At 46.8% G+C, this 22,099-nt stretch overlaps 1 protein-coding gene across 4 annotated transcripts in view; it reads right to left on the bottom strand.

The window, feature by feature from the left end:
• APP (amyloid beta precursor protein) overlaps positions 1-19,138 on the bottom strand; it is a 191,234-nt gene extending 172,096 nt beyond the window's left edge. For all 4 annotated transcript variants that reach the window (XM_084843562.1, XM_084843560.1, XM_084843557.1 and 1 more), the window contains exon 1: positions 18,916-19,138. In XM_084843562.1, the coding sequence (XP_084699688.1) occupies positions 18,916-18,996 (81 nt within the window). In that variant the 5' untranslated portion in view covers positions 18,997-19,138. The remainder of the gene's footprint in view (positions 1-18,915) is intronic.
• Positions 19,139-22,099: the final 2,961 nt, after the last annotated feature.

The following is a 22,099-nucleotide window of genomic DNA, read 5'->3' on the forward strand; positions in this document are numbered from 1 at the left end:
TCACTGCATTTGCATTTTGAGTATTTTGCTGTTTTCCTGTTCTTTCTGCAGGCTCTCCAAGATATCTTCCATGTTTGCCATTTAAATGCTTCATCCAAAGTAATTATCTTTTTTTTAAAAAAACCTATCAGATATGAAACTCAGAATCAAAATGATTGAGAGCTTTACTTTAGAATTCCAAATTAAAATATGCACTCCCTTAATTTATTTTGTCAAGCACTCTATTATGTATTCTTTTAAAACCATATTAGCACATGTTGAACTAACATAGAAATAGCTCTCTGGGCTGGATCTGGGCAAGTTGTTCCCCAGAGCATAATTATAGTTATAGTTAGTGCAATAATGCTAAAAAAATAAAGAATTAATATAGAAACTAGCACACTCGTAACAGTATATGATGGTTATTAGTGAACCAGTCATGATTCATCTTTCCTAAATGAAGTGTAAGAACATAAGAATATCCCTTCTGGATCAGATGGAAAAGTCCATCTAGACCAGCATGGTTTCCAGCAGTGGACAGCCTGAAGCTTCTTGAAAGCCCACAAATAGTTTGGTTGGTTCTCCAGCGTTTATGCATAACTAAAAGATTGAAACGCCTCTCCTAAGGCCTAGTTACTAGCAGTAAGAACTATGATGGTGTTTTGACCCCACCCCTTTTGCTTTCAGCTTCACCCACCACTGGAACCCATCCAGCCCCCAAGAGCTTCTCTGAAATTTGGCCCTCAGGCTGAGAGAGGTTCAGACCTCTAACCTCTTTAGTGAATCTTATGTGGCCATGGCCATGGCCAGTAAGGAGGGGCAGAATAGAAGTGAATGTGGTTGGTTCCCGGAAAGATGAGTGTGAATGCAAGGAGACATTCCTTGCTGTTCCAGTTTTCTATGAGTAGAGAAGTTGTTCTGTTTTGTTACATGGGGGATCCTTTAAAAATGACCCCATATTTGCAGTTTGAGGTAGTACATTCTACCACCACAGAACTCTATCACCTCATTCCAACTGTGGTATGCACTCTGCACTGAGCTCCACTTAGTGCTAACATTGTCATCTTTTCAGCCCCAAGTTAAGCCTTTCATCTACTCCCAGGCATTTGATGGCATATGATGAGGGTTTTAATGTCTTGTGTTTTATCTGGTCCCAGTATCTGTTTATATTATGTACTTTGTATTGTAATGTTTGTGAACTGCCCAGAGAGCTTTGGCTATTGGGCAATACAGAAATGAAATGAAATGAATTCTGCTCCATGTCTAGACCAGGCCTATGACAATGGCCATCACTACAAAGCCTGGGAGAGACAGCAGGAAGAGATAAACCAATACAAGCAATTATCCTCCAAGATTTTTTAAGGATTTAAAAATACTGCATCACATTGAAGCAGATATGAAACTCACTAGCTCAACAATACCTATGATTTGGTAATGAAGGATGGTGTATAAATATTTTAAATAAATTAGCAGGCAAACAAACTTTCCCAAAGCATTTTTTTTAACCAGATTGGCAGAATCCCTTCTTTTAAATCAGGGGTGGGCAATGTATGGACCACCAGATGCGCCTACAACTCCCATCAGCCCTAGCCAACACAACCAATGGTGAGGGATGATGAGAGTTTTAGGCCAAAACATCTGGAGTGCCTAAAGTGGCCCAGCCCTGTTTTGAAGGGCTGCATGTCATAGCTCCATAGAACAAAGTAGGCAACTAGGCGACTCTGACTCTGAAGACTGCACATGCTATTTCGATGTTCCCAATGACTGGGATCCAGATCTGGTATCTCACCCTGGATTCCCATCATTCCAAATGCCTTACTTGGTCAGGCACTGGCATGAGCTAGCACCGCTCATGCAGCTCACCTCCAGCAGTGGCCATGGGGCTTCCCCAAGAGGAAAGGCACCTGCCTTTATCCAGAACACTTGCCGCACTCCAAGTTGGAAGTTACAGTGCCTACCTGGTGGGGCAGGACCAACGTCACAGCATAATCTTAAATCCCAAGATGATACCCTGCTTCCCTGGCACGTCTAAAATCAGTGCTTCCCCACGCAACTGGCTTTGACTTCTTAGAAACATAAGAAGTTGCCTTATACTGAGTCAAACTATTGGTCATCTAGCTCAACACTGTCTATAACTTGAAGCAGTTCTTCAAAGTTTCAGACAGGACCTTTTCTGGCCTTACCAGGAGATGCCAGGGAACAAATCTGGGACTGTCAAGGTTGGATCTGAGCCCATAGAGCCCCAAAGTAGCTCTGATTCTGAGGAGGAGATAGAGTCCGTGGGAGAGGAACCCTCTCAGGTTTCAGAGGTGCAGCTGGAGGGGGAGCCCCCCCTCCTCACATTCCTGGGAGCGATACTGACCCTGGCATGGAAAGGGAGGGACAACTTGAGCTTTTAGACGCGAGGCGCAGGCACAAGCAAGAGGTTGCGGGAGCTGAGCTGAGGCGCTCAGCCCGTTTGGCTTGATGTCAGCAGCTGTGCCCCGAGGCCCTAAGGGAAAGGGGGAGAATTTCCCCTCCTACTCCTTAAGTTCAGAGAGTTGCTGCGCTTTTCTCCAAATGGAGATCAACTGACGGCCTAATCCTTAGAAACCCCTGGTAGGCTGTTCCTTTGTATTTCCTCTGAGTCTCAGGCAACTAGCATCTGTAAGCCTCATTAGGCTGAATGGAAATAAAGCTTTGGAAAGCAGCCCTTTTGTCTGACTGTTGATTCTGGCTATTGGAGGGCTCAGAAGACAACAGGGGCATTCCTGACAGGGACTTTCTGCATGCAAAGCAAATGTTCCACCACTGAACTATGACCTTTCTTTGGCCGTCAGGCTGGACTCTGCTAACAGAAAGAACTGGAAACTGCCACCTGACACTACTACAATTCTAAAAGCTTTGAACATGAATGGCAATCTGCATTCATGGGACTGAATGAAAGGAAAGGCTAGATGACACCAAACAATGGGTGGAGTACAGCACTACCAAGAGATTAGGGAACCTGTAATTGTCTTATAGTTTGTGTATGATAGGTCACACCTGCAGATTTGAACCAAACGGGGTCTGGATTTTGTTTTAATTCCTTTGCCAATTCAAATATTTCAGGTCATGAAAAGCCATTAGACTGCACAGGTTGATCCCACAAAACAGACACAGAATTAGTGAGGCAACTGAGACAGCTAACGCTTAAACCTCTGAAAGTGATTCAAGTTACACAGAACTCTTCTTTGAGGTGGTGTTAAGCAGAAGAATTTTTTTTTAAAAGCTAAGCAACACCTGCTTAGTCTTTGAACACAATGAATCATATCATTATTAGTGGTATTCTACTGCTGACAATTCAGCACACATATTTGACTGTCCACAGCACAGGAGATCCTCAACTTAGGCTTGTGAGACTGGGAAATCAACAACTGAAATCAATGTATGTGTACCTGGCAGCTGCCAGTGTAACTTGAAATTAAGAAAGCCGAATTCAGGCATGGGGAACCTCTAGCCCATAGGCCATATCCAGCTTCTTCTTCTCCAGGCCCTGACCCCTCTTCCCAGTCAGGGAAAAGCTCTGCTCTCTGATCAGCAGCTGATTGGAGTTAAGAGCCTTTCCCTGCTCAGTACTGAGAAAAGGAAAAATCCCCGCTCAACTGATTTGCGTGGGTCAGCTGAGAAAGGGGGACAGAGAAGTATGTGTGTGGTATATATAGATACAGATAGATATAGATACACATACATGCGCGCGCATGCACACACACACATATGTATCTATGGGGGCTGTATGTGTGCACGAATTGTGTAGATGGTGTGCATATAGATGTTGTGAGAGTGCAGTGACTGCACCCACTGCTGGCATGCTGTCCCTGGGAGGTTCCCCAGGTGACAATCAGGCCCTTGGGCTGAAAAATGTTCTCCACCCTTGCCGTAACTGATGACTGCATAAGGTAGCCCTGTATGAACACATCCTCAGATGTGAACATAATCCTCAACCTCAGGCAGTAGTAAATTTGTTGTTCCAAGGCCACTTGGGATTGTGACACATAGTTAGCAAGACGATACAGGATATAAAATGTGCCTGTAGGAACAGATGGAAGGAAAGTTAATTTAGTGGAAGAAAAACAGATCCTGAGCAAGAAGAAAATTAAGTCAATAATGTCTGTTCTGCCTTTGAATAAATCATTTCTAAACAAAGCTATTGTCTTCATTAGAACCAAGTTATCCTAAAGATGTTCCTCCAAACCATGGTTTCCAGGACTGAAAATGAGACATGGGCTTGCCTGTTCACCCTTCCTCCCCACTGACATGCAATTTCCTTCTCTGTTTCCTCTTTAGCACTAGCCATAATTTGCTGGGGTGTTCAAACCTGGCAAACCATGGTTGGTGCTTGCTCTCCAAACAAGAACTGAAAACCCACTTCTAAGAGTAGCTTGCAGTTCTAGTATGGAGAGCAAGTGCTAGCCACAGTTTCCTGGGGCGCTCAAATCAGTGGCTATGTTTGGTTAGCCTTTTGTGACCTGGAACATATAGACAAGACATGGAGTAGGAATATGCATATAACAGAGCAGGGAAAATATGTTAATAATTCCAGGACTTACTCACAATCCTCTAAACCAGGCTGGAAGGATTACCTGGATTCAGCTATAGCACCTTTCAGCATTGAGTGCTGAAAGGGGAGTAGGGAAGAGAGTCATTCCAGTTTCAAAAGCTCAGCCAAGATCTGATTAAAAAGTGTGAACTTGTTTCAGGAACACAGATGGGCCGTGGCATAGCTGCAGGGAAAAGTTTCGAAATGCTATGAGTTGGTTTGTTTATCTTTGCTCAGTGGATAAACTGAATTCCAGCTCTAAAGGTAAAGGAAACGTTAGTTATCTTAGCACTGATTGAGATATTTCTCACTCACTCCGTGCAAAGGGTCTCCCAAAGATGCCACCACATGGATGAAATAAGCCTGGTTCAACATCTCAGCCATCGCTTCCCAGAGCCTGAGTGAGTGCAGGCTAGATGTGCTACTGCACATGCACTGATCACTGAGAGGAAACAGCGGCTGTATCTGTGGACATGCCAGATCAATTCTATTTCAGCAATGGCATTTCATATTGGTATTCATATACAAGACGTTTAGAGCTGATATTTGTGGGCTTACCAGCACATGCTCTGCATGCAAAAGGTCTCAATCCCAGGTAGCCACCTCCAGGTTGGGCTACGAAAGGTTCCTGTCTGGAAACCTCAAGAGTCACTGCCAGTATCTGGGCCAGTTCTCACCGTCACTGCAGCCCACCACAGCTTACTTAAGCCACAGTGGGTTGCGGCACATGCCAGCAGCCATTTTGAATATTCAAATCATGGCGGCTGGGGACCATGGCTTATCATGTTGTCCAAACCCAGCAAGGGTGGGTTGCTGGTGTGGGTTAACAAACTACCCACAGTCCTAAAACAGCCCATGGGTTGTGGATGGTTTGTTAGCCATGCCAACAACCCACCCTCACTGGTTTCAGACAACGTGAGATGCCACAGTGGGCTGCGGTGATTGTGAGAACTGGGTCAGTGTAGCCAATAAACTGATTTAGATGGAACAATGGTCAAACTCTGGCCAAGTTCGCATGACCGGGGATTAAAAATAAGCGATTGTAGCTTATTTTCCCGCCCTGCGTGTGCCAATTGTGCACTGCGTCATTACCATAATTACCATTGTCGGACACAGTTTGTCGCGTCATCCGAACCTGGCAAGAGTGCGTGGATGGGATGGGTTATAAATCACCCCGCAATCCCAGAAAAAGCCAAGGCTGTGCATCCTCGCTGCATTTGGATGACACGATAAACTACGCCCATGACGGTAATTATGGTAATGATGCAGCATGTGTGGGGCAGGAAAATAAGCTACAATGGCTTAGTTTCCTTCCCCGGTTGTGCAAACCCAATCTCTGTATAAGGCAGCTTCCTAAGAACCTTTGGCAGTCACAATTTTCTGCCTGTTTTCTAACCAAATATAAACTTACCAACTTTCCTTGTGCACATATCTAACATTTAGCTAAAGTTGCAGAAAATACTGCAGTATTTTTCAATTTGCTTCATTTTCAATCTTCTTATGCTGCAGGATTTCATTTTTAACATCCCAAGAACTTCAGGCCAATTAAAAAGGCTATTCCAGACATAGGTATTAAAATCATTACACATCATGGTCTAGACAGCATTGTAATATCTGGAGTCAAGCCAGGAACAGAACTAGGGTCTATGCCTATACAGAACAGGAACTCTTATTCTGTATAAGTCAATAGTGCATTTAATTCATTATGCTATTCACTTGTAATGCCAATGTTCAAGAAGACCAAGCACCACTAACTCCTTGACATACATATATGGGGGGGGGGTTCGATATCTTTTTGATACATCTTTTTAAAATGAGGGAACGCTAAAAAGCAGGGAAACAAAGGAGGTAACAGGTTGCTTCTGTACCACAAACACTTGTGGGGGAAAAGTGTGCATGGCAGGTGTTTGCACAGTACTATAATAGATATGTTCTACCATAGGTCTTATGCTTCTGCTTGTGCAAGAGGTTGCACACAAAGTCTTGCAGAACTGGAAAAATGTCCTTGGATTTAGCTCCACTTTTCTCATGCAGCACTCTACTTAAGATGAAAAACACCCTTTGCACAAATGGAAGATGTTTTCCTCACACAGAATGGCACCTTTGGATCCAAACCCTTATATTTTACAGAAGATATGTTGATTGTTTTTAAAGAATTAAGGGTTCAATCCTATTGAGATAGTTGGCAGCCTCCGAAGTCAGAGGCTGCCAAGTATCCAATGCAGGGAGGCTGGAGCACGGAGGCATTCCTCACCGCCGTGCTCCAACTGCCCTGCATTTTTGGCTAGACAGGCGATTTTGACTGTCTAGCCACAGCTTCAGGGAGGGGGAGGGAAGGAGGCCAGGACACACATAGGAAGCTATGTAACGCAGCTTCCATGGTCTTCGGGACCGCCTCCTTTTCCCTGTCTCCGCGCTCCGTTTCCGAGCGCAGACACATAGCCGGCACAGAGAGGACTGTGCCAGCTACAAGGGGGCGGAGGAGGGGAGTGCTGATTCTGGGCTCCACGGTCGAATCCCTGGTTCCGACCCTGGATCCCAGGAAATGAAATATCCTATGGCCCTCTAGACAGTGTCTAGGGGCCATAGGATTGCCCTCTAAGAAAACTAAAGTTAAACCATTGCTTTCACTCATGCTGTGTCTAATGTCTAGGAACACAAGCAAGAGTTGATTTACCTCAAAGCCGTGAGCTGAGGTCAACTACAGCTAATCTCCACTTCATATCCTGTCTTCTTTAGCATGCCTTCTTTTCACTACATTACATCTCCACTTTCTCACATTTTTCTCCATTAGGGCAGAACCAGTTTGTGAATGAAACATAACTTCTTAAATCTTCATAATGTTTTTAACACCTCAAGTAGCTGAACAATAGGTCAATGGAATTGCTACTATTTGTAAGCAACGAGTATAATCAGCCAGGAAGTGACTCTTGTTGAAAGCTGGTGCGGTCAGAAAGTACACTTCAATTCACCAGTAGACCAAAGGCCAGATCCTATTGGTCCACTGAGCATCTGCAACTTCCTGGGATTCTTACAAAGAAAGACAGGATAAGGGCGCAATCCTATGCATATGTAGACAAAAAAAAGTCCTACAATTCCAAGTATGCCCCATCTAGCATGGCTGGCTGGGGAATGCTCGGAGTTGTAGGACTTCTTCAGTCTAAAGATGTATAGGATTGCACCCTGGGTGGATTTGGGACTGATCCAGCAAAGCACTTATGTTTATAAATAAGAGTGAACACTCAGACTCATTTAACACGTATTACTTATGCCTTAAATGTTAAGGGATGGGGCATTCATGGTTGCTTTGTAAATTTAACATACATTAGTGGAAGTCTAGCGTTAAAAAGCAAAATTAAAAAGTAGACCACACAAGACTGAACTTGGCATAGCCCTGCACTAATGAATACTGTTCTATGAACTCCCACTTTATGCTTTATAAAATCCCTCAATTTATTAGCCAGTGTGGTGTGTTATAGATTACTGGTGAGTAATATACAGTTCGATTGCCAGATGATTTGCAGTAGTTCAGTAATGGCTTTTGACTCCCAACTTGTTTTTGTGTGTGCGTGTTGACTATTATTGGAAAAAATTTTTTTTTAAAGAAATGGTTTTAAAAGACAAACAAAAGAATAAGAAAAAGGCTCTTCCCACCCCCGAATTAAGTTGTTGATCTGTAATAACTCATTTTTAGATTTGTACATCAATATACAGTTCATCCCAGTTTAGGGCTCATGGGATGAAGCAGGTTATTGCCACTGCCCCAAACTTTGGTTGGTGGACCTCAGAAATCTAGTAAAAGACAAAGTAGACCCTGCAAGCCCGAAGCATACCCATGCATAGTGAATAGTGTCCGATTTGGACCAGGGAAACCCAGGTTCAAATCCTCACTCAGCTCCAGGTGAACAAGCCAGGATATCAAACCAAGGTTTGATCCTGGTTTGTTTTAACTAATGCTAGATGGAACAAACCATGGTTCCCCTGGTTCATACATAATACAGAAACTGTGGTTTGTTCTAAAGGGAAAACAGAAGCAGTCTCTAGCCACTTCTTGCATGTGGACAAGAGGGAAGGGGGAGGGGTGCGAGCCCAAGACTCACTGCAGCTCATTCTTAATCATCTACACTTTGGTTTAGAATGAACACCTGAACCAGGCCATTACATATCACTTTAAGGCTATCCATGTGCTACAAATGATGCACAAAGATATCCAGACAAGCAGGCTGATCAACAGAATAATAATAGTATGGACTTGCTTGCCAGCCTGCTCAAACAGAAAAGTGCTGCTACAGTTATTGGTACAGACAGAAGAGAATCAATATTCTTCATGCATATAGCTAACATTTGCTTACCATGCTAATACAGCTTGACACAAATCATCCACAGAGTAAATTTATACATTATACATTAAATAAACAATGTACAATGCACCATTTTCTAAAGTAATAAAAGGTATTGTTATACACATAAGCAATTGAATATATGTGCACTCTCCTAGCTAGTACAATTGTTCTACTTAGCTGGAAATCAACACATTTTAATTGTTATATCAAACCATTTATATATTTTTTGTTTTGTTTTGCAAATATGTGAAGTACAACTGGAGGTGTTTCACTCTTTGTGATTTTAATCAATCCATCCTGTCTCTTAAAAGTTTTCTCCTAATGCACAACACTGCGTGATGTCTAGTCAGCAGCCAGCACCCATAAGTAAGAACGGCAAAGATCTTCACCTGTATCCGCCTGCCTGCCCTTTAAGAACAGCAACAGAGGCATTTCTCATTTGCCCATCTTTGAGGGCTGTTAGGTAGACAAGTACACAAGAGAGGGCCTTTTCTGCAGTAGCCCCACACCTCTGGAATCGTTGCACTGAGGGTCCGTCAGGCCCCAACATTGCAGGCTTTTAGGAAGGATCTGAAAATCTACTTGTTTACTCTGTCTTTCCCCTGATTGTGTGTGTGTGTTTTATTGTTGTTGTTTTTAGATTGTTGCTATTATGAAATTGTATCAGTCTATTTTGTTGCTGCAAGCCACCTTGAGGGGGATCCTGCCCTGAAAGGCAACCTAGAAATATTTTAATTAATTAATTAATTAATTAATTAAATGTTTCTGTGTCAAGCTGCTCCAAATCACTGGAATACCATATGGGGGCTCTTGAGCATCTTGTATGGGCAACATAGAATTTATTTCAGTGGACATGTAGTGCCTGGGGATGCCTAGGCAGTTGTTTCGGCTGTATTTTTGATTACAGAAGTTTGTACTCCAAAGAGACAGCTCAGGTTAGGAAATTAAACAAACATATCTTTATTTTCCAACAGATTACACTTAAGAGTTGCAACTTCCTTTGTAAACAACGGCCATAGAATGATTTCAGCATTCAATAGAAATCATAATCTTCAGTTAAGGTTGTAATTAAAATCTTCACTTCATAATTTTGCTTCATATAATGAGCTGGCTCATCAAGAGGTTCACAAAGACAATTTAATTATGCCTAATTGTGTTAACATTGAAATCTGACAATTTGTAGCAGCAGACATGGAGTAGGGAGTGGGGGGCGGGATTAGGCACAATAGAGAATCTATTCAAGGCCATAACAAATAAAAGCATAAATGGTTTTGTAACTATGGACATTATTTGGTCACCACAATGCTAATCTACACCTAATGGATCTAATATTCTTCAGAACAAGGGCAAAGCCTAACCAAATTATGTCAATACAGTAGGATGGTTTTATATTATACAACTGAAAGAAGCAAGTAGGACCTACAGATATGTTGCAATGTATATCCACTCACTAAGCAGAGTGCTCCTTTCTAGGGTGCCAGCCACGTTCTTCTCAAGGATAAAAGAAGCCAAGCTGCCCCAACCCGGTACCCTCCAGACAGGTTAGACTACAACTCCCATCATGCCATCCAGCTTGGTGCAGAGGTACTATAAGCTGGTAGGAGCTCTAGCAAGCCAATTCACTTTCCCCTGTCTGTTTTCAGTTTTTCTTTCCCGAGGGACATTCAACGTGCTATATTTCCTGGTAACCACTGAGCATGCTCAGTCCTAAATGGGCTGTTTTGTAGGGGCTGAGACTTCAGGGGGGTTTATTATTTTTAAAAAATTTGTATTTCTGCAAACCTCTGACTTCCCCCAAACATGCTGATTCTTCCCCTCATGTTCCGCAGTGGCTCCATTTCAGTTAGCACAGGGACACTTTTAGAACAAGTTTTGTTTTAATTCTTATGACTGAAGAGGGGTAATAATATTATTCAGGGTTTAATTTTAACCAGGACACACTGCAATTTAAAGCTTGAGTCCAGATTTTTAATGTCAGAGGTCGGCTCCTGACGATAAGAGGCAAGCTTGTAAATAGCGGCTCAACTGGAGTGAGTCAGACTTTGGTCCTAAGCAGCCTAGCAGGAAAGCGATACAGAAGTTGGCTTGTATTTATTTATTTATTTACAATATTTACATACCACTCCACATCACAAGATTTCAGAGCGGTGAACAATAAAGATAAAAGAATAAAACACCATGTTAAAACAATTAAATTATTTTAAAAGAAACAAATTCTGAATTTAATCAACCACAGCTGGTCACTCAAGGAAGGCCTCTTGAAATAACAATGTCTTCAGGGGGTGCCAAAAGCAACACAATGTTGGCGCCTGCCTGACCTCTGAAGGCAGGGAGTTCCAAAGGAAAGGGCCACCACACTGAAGGCTCTTTTCCTGGTGGACTCCAGCCTGGTGATGAGTCCATGTGGAACCACCAGGAACATACCAGGAACATACCCTCTGATGACCTCAGTGACCAAGCACGTTGGTAAAGAAGGTGCTGTCTCAGGTATCCTGGTCCCAAGTTTTCCCTTTTTAAGCCACAGAAAACTAGCATAGCGGATTAGTAAAATGTTTTTTGTCATGGGCTAGTAACTTTTGTGGGGCTATTTCAGGGGTGGAAAACCTATGTTGTTAGACTCCAGCTCCCATCAGCCCCAGCCAGTATGTGCAATGGTCAGGGATGATGGGAGCTGGGAGTCCAACAATATCTGGATGGCCACCAATTCCCCATCGCTGACTTATTTGAAACATTCAAAGGGGGATGAGACGAATTCATGCAAGAAAGGCGATAGGTATAACACCAGTGATGTTGGCCATATGGAACTTTCATGTCTGGACACAATATGCTTGTGAATAACAGTGACTGGGAGGCAACAGCAGAGTATGGCTACAGCCTTCATACTCTGCTTTCCAGAGACAATTGTTTGACCACAAACAGGATACTGGACCAACTAGGCCTTCAGCCTGATCCAGCTACGCTAGTCTTATGTTCAAGAGCAGCCTTTCCAACCTGGGGCCCTCCAGATGTTTTGGACTACAACTCCCATAATCCCCAGCCAGCATGGCCAATCATTATGGGGTGATGGGGGTTGTAGTCCAAAACACTGAGGGGCATCAGGTTGGGTGGAAGGCTGTTGAAGGCCAAATTATCCAGAATGAAAAGTATATAAGGATGCAATCCTACACTGACGATATTTCAAATGAATGTTAAAATATTGTATTCGGTTACTTTAACAACTGTAGCCTGTTCTAAACCCAACTTTTTCTTCCTAGTACTTAGGTATTCCTTCTGGATGCTTGTCATGGCTGGCTGGGGCATGCTGAGAGTTGTAGGACTTTCTCCTGTCTAAACAAGCATAGGATTCCACCCTAAATCACTTTGGGGAGGGTAATTTTAAGAGATCAGACAGAAGAGCTTTTTCCAACACTTGAGTTAATCTGTTATCATCACCCCACCCCACCATGATACACAATCCAAATCCTGTCCTGCAATCATGATTAACAACATCTGTAATGGGCATAAAATTTGAAAGCTCAATGAGCTTTTGTGTAACAACAAAAGATGGTTTGTACAGTGGTGCGAACTGAAATCTGTGAATCAGAAAGCCCCTACCTGGGCCACAAATGCACTAACGGCATAATCCTAGTAGGGATGTACAAAACACCTACCTGGCTCCGCGCCGGGCAACCCGCGGTGGGGGGAAGGCGCTCCGTCCCTCCCCCAGGAATCCTCCTCGGCTGGCTCCGCTCCACAGAGACTCCGCAGAGCCGCCAGCCGGGGCTGCCCGCAGCCGGACATCCGGCCACTGGGCTGCACAGGGACGCAAATGGTGGCCGCCGCCGCAGCCGCCATTTGCATCTGTGTCTTTAGCCGTGATAGGCTACGTAAATATATATGTAGCCTATCACGGCTAAAGACACAGATGCAAATGGTGGCGGCTACAGCGGCCGCCATTTGCGTTCCTTTCCTATGGCTGTGATAGGCTACGTATATATTTACGTAGCCTATCACGGCAAAAGACAGGGGTGCAAATGGCGGCTGCTACACCATTTGCGCCCCTGTCTTTTGCTGTGATAGGCTACGTAAATATATACGTAGCCTATCACAGCTAAAGACACGGGTGCAAATGGCGGCGGCTACGCCATTTGTGTCCCTGCCCTGAGCTGTGATAGGCTACTTAGATACTTATGTAGCCTATCATGGCTTGTCAGGGACGCAAATGGCGGCCGGCATAGCGGCTGCCATTTGCGGCTGCAGCCCGGCAGCAGCTGGAGCTGCCACTGCTGCTGGAGCCACAGCCAGGTAGGCTCTGTTTTGCGGGGCTTTCGCGGGGTGGGTTGCTCTGTTCCGCCACAGATTCCGGGGGGCCAAATTCACTAGAATTCGGCCTCCTTGAGATCCGTGGTGGAATTCTCTAACATCCCTAAATCCTAGGCACGTTCAAACTCGCAGCGTTCCCCAGCCAGCATGGGAAGTTGTAGAGCTTTTTTCTGTCTAAACATGCCTAGGATTGCGCCCCAATCGGCCCTAATCAAGCCACTATTTTTTTTCAGCCCCACTTCCTCCCCAGCTGCAATGTGGGGGTGATAATAAAGGTCTATTTTACACAGCAGTTGTAAACACTACTGGAATTATGTATGTGAAGCACTTTATAAAAGTGGCAAGAATTACAATGGTAAAACTATATATGATTTGCGAGCCATGGTGCTGTTGTAATGGTTTAGGGACACAGGAAGCCACAGGGACACAGGACACAGGAAGGGACACAGGACACAGGACTTCAATTTCCCCGATAGGGACTTCAATTTCCCCGATATTTGTTGGGAGACAAATTCTGCAAAACATGGCCCCTCCAGGAAATTCCTGACTTGTGTGGCGGATAACTTCCTCCTACAGAAAGTAGAGGAAGGAACTAGAGGATCGGCTATCCTTGACTTGATCCTAACCAACAGAGATGACTTAGTGGATAAAGTAGCAGTTACAGGAACTCTGGGGGAAAGCGACCATGTTGTACTTGAGTTCTTGGTTCTAAGGGAAGCAAAAGCCGAGTGTACTCAAACGCGTACCCTGGATTTTAGGAAAGCTGATTTTAATAAACTCAGAACAATGATCAGTAAGGTCCCATGGCAAGCAATGCTAGCGAGAAAAGGAGTCCAAGATGGGTGGGAACTTTTAAAAAAGGAAATTCTCAATGCACAATCACAAACAATTCCAACAAGAAGAAAAGGTGGAAGACTCAAAAAGCTTAGGGATGACCTGAAAACAAAAAAGGACACATATAGGAAGTGGAAAGAAGGCCAAGTAACAAAGGAAGAGTACAGGCAGGTAGCACAGAATTGCAGGGATGGCGTCAGGAAGGCTAAAGTGGAGAACGAGGTGAGGTTAGCGAGGGATGCTAAAAACAACAAAAAGGCTTTCTTCAGCTACGTGCATAGTAAAAGGCAGAGGAAAGAAATGGTTGTTCAGCTATTAAATAAGGATGGCAAAATGATAACAGAGGACAAAGAAAAGGCAGAGGTGCTCAATTCCTACTTTGGCTCAGTCTTCTCCCAAAAGAGGGTCTATGACCCCCCTGGCAAAGGCGAAGTACAGGCTGAAGGGGCAGGATTGCAGCTTGAGATCGACAGGCATATGGTCAAGGAACACCTCATTACTTTGAATGAGTTCAAATCTCCAGGGCCAGATGAACTGCATCCTAGAGTCATAAAGGAAGTGGCAGAAGAACTCTCAGAACCGCTGTCTATTCTCTTTGAGAAATCATGGAGGACCGGGGAAGTGCCAGATGACTGGAGGAGGGCTAACGTTGTCCCTATCTTCAAAAAGGGTAAAAAGGAGGAACCTGGGAACTACAGACCAGTCAGTCTGACATCAATCCCTGGGAAAATTCTGGAGCAGATCATAAAGCAATCCATCTGGAAGCACCTTGACAACAATGCCGTGATTACTCGAAGCCAACATGGATTTGTCAAAAACAAGTCCTGCCAGACAAATCTGATCTCATTTTTTGATCAAGTCACCTCCCTTGTAGACCGTGGGAATGCTGTAGACATCATATACCTCGACTTCAGCAAAGCTTTCGACAAAGTGCCCCATGATATCCTGATGAGCAAACTAGCTCGAAGTGGGCTAGATGAAACAACGATCCGGTGGATCCACAGTTGGCTACAGAATCGGACTCAAAGAGTGCTTATCAATGGGACCTTCTCAAGCTGGGGAGAGGTAACGAGTGGGGTACCGCAGGGCTCAGTGCTGGGCCCAGTGCTCTTCAACATTTTTATTAATGACTTGGAGGAGGAGGTGCAGGGAATGCTGATCAAATTTGCAGATGACACCAAATTGGGTGGGATAGCTAATACTTTGGAAGACAGAAACAAAATTCAAAGTGATCTGGATAGACTGGAGTGCTGGGCAGAAAACAACAGAATGGCATTTAATAGGGACAAATGCCAAGTTCTGCACCTAGGAAAAAGAAACCAAATGCACAGTTACAAGATGGGGGATACGTGGCTCAACCACACTACGAGCGAGAAGGATCTTGGAATTGTCGTCGATCACAAGCTGAATATGAGCCAACAATGTGATGTGGCTGCAAAAAAGGCAAATGCTATTTTGGGCTGCATTCATAGAAGCATTGCTTCCAAATCCCGGGAAGTACTAGTTCCCCTCTACTCAGCACTGGTTAGGCCTCATCTGGAGTACTGTGTCCAGTTCTGGGCACCACACTTTAAGAAGGATGCAGACAAGCTGGAGAGGGTTCAAAGGAGGGCAACAAAGATGATCAGGGGACTGGAAACAAAGCCCTATGAAGAGAGACTGAAAGAACTGGGCATGTTTAGCCTTGAGAAGAGAAGACTGAGGGGAGATATGATAGCACTCTTCAAGTACTTGAAAGGTTGTCACAGAGAAGAAGGCCAGGATCTCTTCTTGATCATCCCAGAGTGCAGGACACGGAATAATGGGCTCAAGTTACAGGAAGCCAGATTCCGACTGAACATCAGGAAAAACTTCCTGAGTGTCAGAGCAATACGGCAATGGAACCAATTACCTGGGGAGGTGGTGGGCTCTCCCACACTGGAGGCCTTCAAGACGAGGCTGGACAGCCATTTGTCAGGGATGCTCTGACTTGGATTCCTGCATTGAGCAGGGGGTTGGACTCGATGGCCTTGTAGGCCCCTTCCAACCCTACTATTCTATGATTCTATGATTCTATGAAGCTGCCTTGTACTAAGTCAGACCCTGGGTCCATCTAGCCCATTATTGTTGACACTGACAGATCGCAGCTCTCTGGGATTTCAGGCGGAATTTTTCCTATCCCAACTTGGAGAAGCCGGAAATTGAACCTGGAAACCTTCTGCAGGCAAAGCAGGTGCTCTACCACTGAGCTACAGCCCCTCTCCTTAGTGTTGGACTAGGACTGGGGAAAGCCAGTTCCAAATCCCCGCTCAGTCATGAAGCTCACTGGGTGATCTTGGGGAAATCACAATATCTCGGCCTAATCTGCCTCACAGGGTTGTTGTGTGGATAAAATGTGGGGGGCAGGGGGGGGGAACCATGTCTGCCACCTTGACCTCATTGGAAGAAAGACAGGATATAAATCTAAGAAATGAAATACACAAAGAAATCGGATCTGGCTCATTGTGGACCCACTGGGCAGGTTTGGGCAAAGCACCTTCGATGACTGAGTGGATTCCACTACTACTGGAAAAGACAGGCAAATTATCCTGGCTTACATAGAGTTTCAGAAGACGATAGAGGGCATTTCTAGTTTAAACGTGACACACAAGGCTGAGATTCCACTGCTAAAAAAAGGGATCACTGGATTTTTGCCTAGTTGCTCTTTTGCAGACTCTGTTTCGTCTGGTTTTTCCACCCACACCATACTAAGTAAGGCATTGTACAGCTCCATCCTTTGCATGGCGATTCTGAACTAAGTCGCATTTGTTTCTCTAAGATTTACGCTCAAGCAAGTGTGGGATCCCTACGTACCTGGAAGTAAGCCCCACTGAAGTCAATGGGCTTACTTCCGAGTAACTGCACTACAGGGAGAGGCGCTCCACTTAGAAGCAAGGTTGGCAAAACCAGCAAAGAACAAGATCAGAGATAACACCCCTTCCCTCCCAGCAAAAAACCCACAGTATTTTTCCAGATCCTATGGGAATACTTCTACCCTCCTTGTTCTGCATTGGCAAATCTGCAGCTTCACGCACTTAAACAAGCAAAAAATTACCTGCCTGTCCTTTCCACTCTCTTGCAGTCCCCCCAAGGAGGTGGGGGATATTTAGAGCCTCCTCCTCCACTACTCCCCAGACCCCCTTTGAGCCAAAAGGAAAGGGGCAGCCCACTCGGACAAACAACCCCCCAGCCGAGTGTGACGGATCTTCACCCTGGCCTGCAGGATGCTGATGTTTGAACATAAACGTATTCCTCCTGCAATCACACAGAAGCAATCGGAGAAAAAGGCAAACGCCGCCAAAGCAACACACAAGAGCGTACCAGTTGATGGAGGCGAAGCGGAGGAGGGTCCCTCTGGAGCCCCCTCCCCAGCCTCTTCTTTCCACCTCTCCCCTAGGCACGGGCAGAAATCGGCTGCACACACGGCACTCGCTGCCTGATGGGGAGTTGCATGAATGGAAGGGGGAGTTGTTTAAAACACCTAGCGGTGGGAGGTTTTCTCCGGGATGCAGCTTTCATTACGGCGCTGCCTTGCTGCACTGCAGAGGCGCCATCTTCTCGCTCGGAATCTTCAGTCCGATCCCACCGCCGTTCATCTGGTCCCTAAGCAAAAAATTACCATCCTGGAGGAAACCCCCTTCGGACGTGGGGCAGCCGAAATACCCACGGAAGGGCGGCGGCGGAGGAGGAGATCTCCTCCGGCGAGATGTCTGTGGGTGGGAGGCCATTCCTCCCCCCACTCCACCCCCACCTATTGTATTCCCACGCCTCCTCCTCTTCTCCCCCCCCCACCGCGCCCCATACAAACAAAGTCTGCAACCCAGTCTAGGATCAACAAGACGACCTCATTAGGAGGGATGGGGAGGGCCGGGCCATGCCGTACACGCAAGAGCCTCCTCCCCGCCCTCCAAGAAACGGATGCGCCGATAGCTCGCTGTGGCGGGGGAGAGGCGAGCTCCGGCTTTCAGTATAGGGAGGCGGGGGGGGCGCTCCGGGGGGGTCATTCCGCAGGAGCCGCAATGCACTCAGCTCTAATGCTGAAGTGACCGGAGCCAGAGGCACCTGATCAAGAACGTGCCCCCTCCCCTCCTTTCCTTCTAATGGCCGGCTAGGCGGACGGATGGGCGGACGATCCCCCGGCGAGCGCCTCCTTGCTTGTTTTCCGCACCGGGGTGCGGAGAAGAGCCCAGGCCAAGCAACTGGCCATGGCACGCGCCACCTCCGCGGATCGGGCCTCCCGGCTCCCATCGCAATCTCTCCGGCGGGCCTCCCCCGCCCCGTCCCGGTTTCCTCCCCCGGATCGCTTCCACCCAGACAGCGCGGAAGAGGCAACAAAGCCGCGCGGCGGCAGTCAGGGGCGCACTGGCAGCTCCCAGGGCCCGCAGAAGCAAAACACCGATCGGGCTGGCCGCGCCAAGTTGGCGCGCCTCGCGGGAGGAAGGAAGGGGCGGCATCGCCCGCTCTTCCCCGCTCCCTCTCCCTGCCTCCCTCCCATCCCAGAGCCTGCCCGCTTCCTCACAGCAACCGAGGAGGGCATCCCTTCCCCGCCCCGACCCCCCGAAGACGCGACTTGCCCGCCCCCGAGGCGCCCCCATCACGGCCAGGAGGCGCACGATCGAGCCTCCCCGCAGAAGCCCCGACGTCGGGCGAGAGGCGATGCCGGAGCACGGTCGTCCCGCCCCGCCAGCCCCTTCTGGAGGATCCCATTGCTCGGGCAGGACGAGTCGCCGACGAGCCGGGGACCCCGGCTGCGCAAGGCCCCCTTGCCCTCCCCGCGCTCCGGCTGCCGCGGGGGCCGAGCGCCAAGCCCCGCCAAGCTGGGCGAACAAAGACTTCGCTCGGGGCAGCGAAGGGGGATCGGGCGCCTCTCTCGCCCCTTACCTCCAAAGCCCCGGCCGTGCAAGAGGCCACGAGCAGCAGCAGCAGCAGCGGCGCCGGCGGGCAGGCGAAATGCGGCGGCATCGCGCTCGAGGAGGGCGGCGAGGGCTCCGGCTGCAACAGTCCGCCGGCTGCTCGGCTCCGCGTCCCCGCCTCTGCGCTGCTGGGGAGTGAAACTGAGCTGCAGGCGGCGGCGGCGCGGCGGCGGCGGCACCAGCCGAGCTCCGGGGAGGAGAAGGCGAGTCAGCTGATCGCCCAGCCCACCGAAGCGGCGGCGGCGGCGGCAACGGCAGGCCGCGCCTCCGCAGAGACCCCTAGCGACAGCGCTGCGCCACTGCAGCTCTCCGCTCACCCGGAGGCGCCTGCATCTTGCGAGCGAGCGCGGGCGGGCGGGGAGCCCCGGTGCGCGGCGACGGCTGGCTGATGCCTCCCTGCGCGGTGCGGAGCACTGACGCGGCCGCTCCTCGCTGGCATGGCACGGCCGACGGCCGTCGCTATTTTTAGAATGTGCCTTTGGGTTGAACCCTCCTTACCTGTCCTGGCGGCTCCTCCTTGCCTTGTGCAAATATAAAGCAGGCGGCATCTTTGGTTGGGGAAATCCTCATCGCAATAAAAGGGAGGAGCGTTTTGCCAGTTAAGATGCACGGAGGGGCACAATCTGGCCGAAACAAAGACGTCTAAAACGGCAAAGTGCTCGAGCACGCTCCAAGAGCCACGAAAGCGCCCCCCCCCCACACACACACATTGGAGGGCTGGTGGTTCCATTCTGGGTTTCAGTCAGAACCAGCCAGAACTCTAAAGAAGCTATCCAAGGTGATAAGGTTCAGCGCCTTGGATAGCTCCCTTAGCGTTCTGGCTGGTCCTGACTGAAACCGAAAATGGAAGCATAACCCCACCGAAATCGGAGCCACCAGCCTGTACTGCACACAACACACACTTACATTCCGGATCAGACGAAGCCGGCTCGAGCGTTCGGCAGGGCTGTCTCCTAAATGATGCCTGCACTGTTATCGTTAAGTCCACATTCTTTTTACAAAAAGAAAGAAGGTGGGTATCTTTAACTCGCTGCCAACTCTTGGGTTCCCAAATGTTTTAGGCCTGATTAAGATTAAGAATGTGGACTTCTCTTCTGTGGATCATTTCCTCTGGTCTTCCTTTCGATCCGCTTGGAGAACTTGCTTGCCTCGAAAGAAGCCAGTTAGTTCTCTGTTAGGCTTTTTAACGCTCATGTTCCCCAAATGTAAACCCAATAGAAAAAAAGGCAAGATGGATTTGCGAGACTTTGACAGATATGGGTTCGGTTGGGTTTTTTAAATTTGTTTGGCTTGGTTTTATTTTTGGAAAAATAATATCTCGCTGTCGTTTTTGCTTCGTTCCTGGAGGGTTCCCTAAAGTTCGTACTTTTACATTCATTATTTTTGCAATACCACAATCTCCTAAGCTCTGCATGTTTGCATTGCATTTTCTGATGGTGATGCAGTCAGAGGGTGGGGGGTGGGAACCCTGCGGAGGCCGTGGCTGCAGTAGATGCAGTTTGCTTCAATCCTTGTCGAAAGATGGAGGATAAACCAAGTCTTCTTTTTGCCGCTTATTTCCCCTTCTTTTGCAAGGCTAGCTCTGTTAACGGAATCTGTGCCAGTCTCTCTGTATGCTTAGGTTCGGGGTGGGTGGGGTGGTGACAGGATCCGATGAAGGAGAAGAAATAGTTTTGAACTTCAGGAACAGCATTTTGAGGTTCCTAACTAGCCCTTTTATTTGCTGGCTCAGAAGTAAGTAGTATCCGGGTACAACTGAAAAGCCATGTCAGTTTCGTGTCATGTTTAGAACCGTGTCAGTGTCATGTTTTGCTCGAAAGGACTATGAAAGAGCAAGGAGTAATTACAGTATACAATTATTTTTTAAGGCTACTGAAGCAGTGTTGTGTAGTGGTTAGAGTGTCAGACTAGGGCAGGGGAGGAGACCTGGGTTCAAATCCCCCCTCTGTTGTGAAGCTCACTAGGTAACCTTTTCTCACCAATTCTCAGCCTAACCTACCTCAAAGGGTTGTTGTGAAGATAAATAGAGGGAAGAACTATATCCCTTACCTTGACTTTGTAGCTCTGTGGCAGCCAGCCTTTTTAATAAGTGTGCCTCAAGTCAAGACCAAAAGTGCCATTTAACTGTGCATTATTTATAATAATAAAAGAGGATGTGCGTCTGTCTGTCTGTCTGTTCCTCAATGGGAAAGTGCCAAGACCATGAAACCTAGACAGCAGAAATTTGGCATGCATACTAAGGGTCCCTAGGGTTGTACTCCTTGGGGTTATTTTGAGTTTAAAATGCACTGATTAATTTCAATTAATTTAAATGTGTCTGTTGAGGTTGAAGCATGTAGTAACATCTTCAGCCATGAGGGCCAGACTTCCCTAACTACCATATAGCATTGTAATTCGTACCATTTGAAGCTATAGGAGATTAGCAGGCTGAGGGACACAGTTATATGCCTGCACCTTCCCCCCTGTTGTGGGGCTGTTAAGGGTGCCAGTGAAAAAGTTGCAAGGTGAACTTCTGCTTAACAGCCAGAGCTTGACCAATTATCATGTTGGGGGTGGGGAGGGATACAAAATATTTCCTTCCAAATCAGCTAGTAACATCAGTGCAAGAAGAAGGGTTTGCTTTACCTTTATTTTATAAATGTGTTTCAACAATTCAGTTTACACTGAAAATTAGAATGCACTAATAAAAATCAGTTTAAAAATAATAACACTCAAATAGACAATCGGCCTTTTGGTTCCTTATAGAACTATGGCTGTTTTTACAAGTGTCTTTTATTTTTATTTGCATTTCTGTCATCTTTTATTCATGTACTTTAAATCTTTAAAGGCTGCTTTCAGTAACACTCTCAGAGTGGCTTACAATAACATTTGACTGTAAAAACTTCATTGCCTACGCTGGTGCCCTCCAGATGTGTTGGACCACAACTCCCATCAGCCCCAGTCAACATGGTCAATGATCAGGGATTCTGGGATTTGTAGTCCAAACATCTGGAGGGCACCTGGCTGGGGAAGGTTGGCTTACACAGAATATAGATTCAGTGTAAAATGGCTCTATTCCACTTTCTTTCCCATGTGAATAACATTCTTCAGTGGTGCATCCCAAATGTGCAGCCTGATCCTATGAATGTTTATTTGAAAGCAATCACACTGAG

Source organism: Heloderma suspectum, chromosome 3 (genome assembly GCF_057233095.1).
Source record: "Heloderma suspectum isolate Gila_16-S chromosome 3, 16-S_ref, whole genome shotgun sequence".
NCBI lineage: Eukaryota > Metazoa > Chordata > Lepidosauria > Squamata > Helodermatidae > Heloderma > Heloderma suspectum.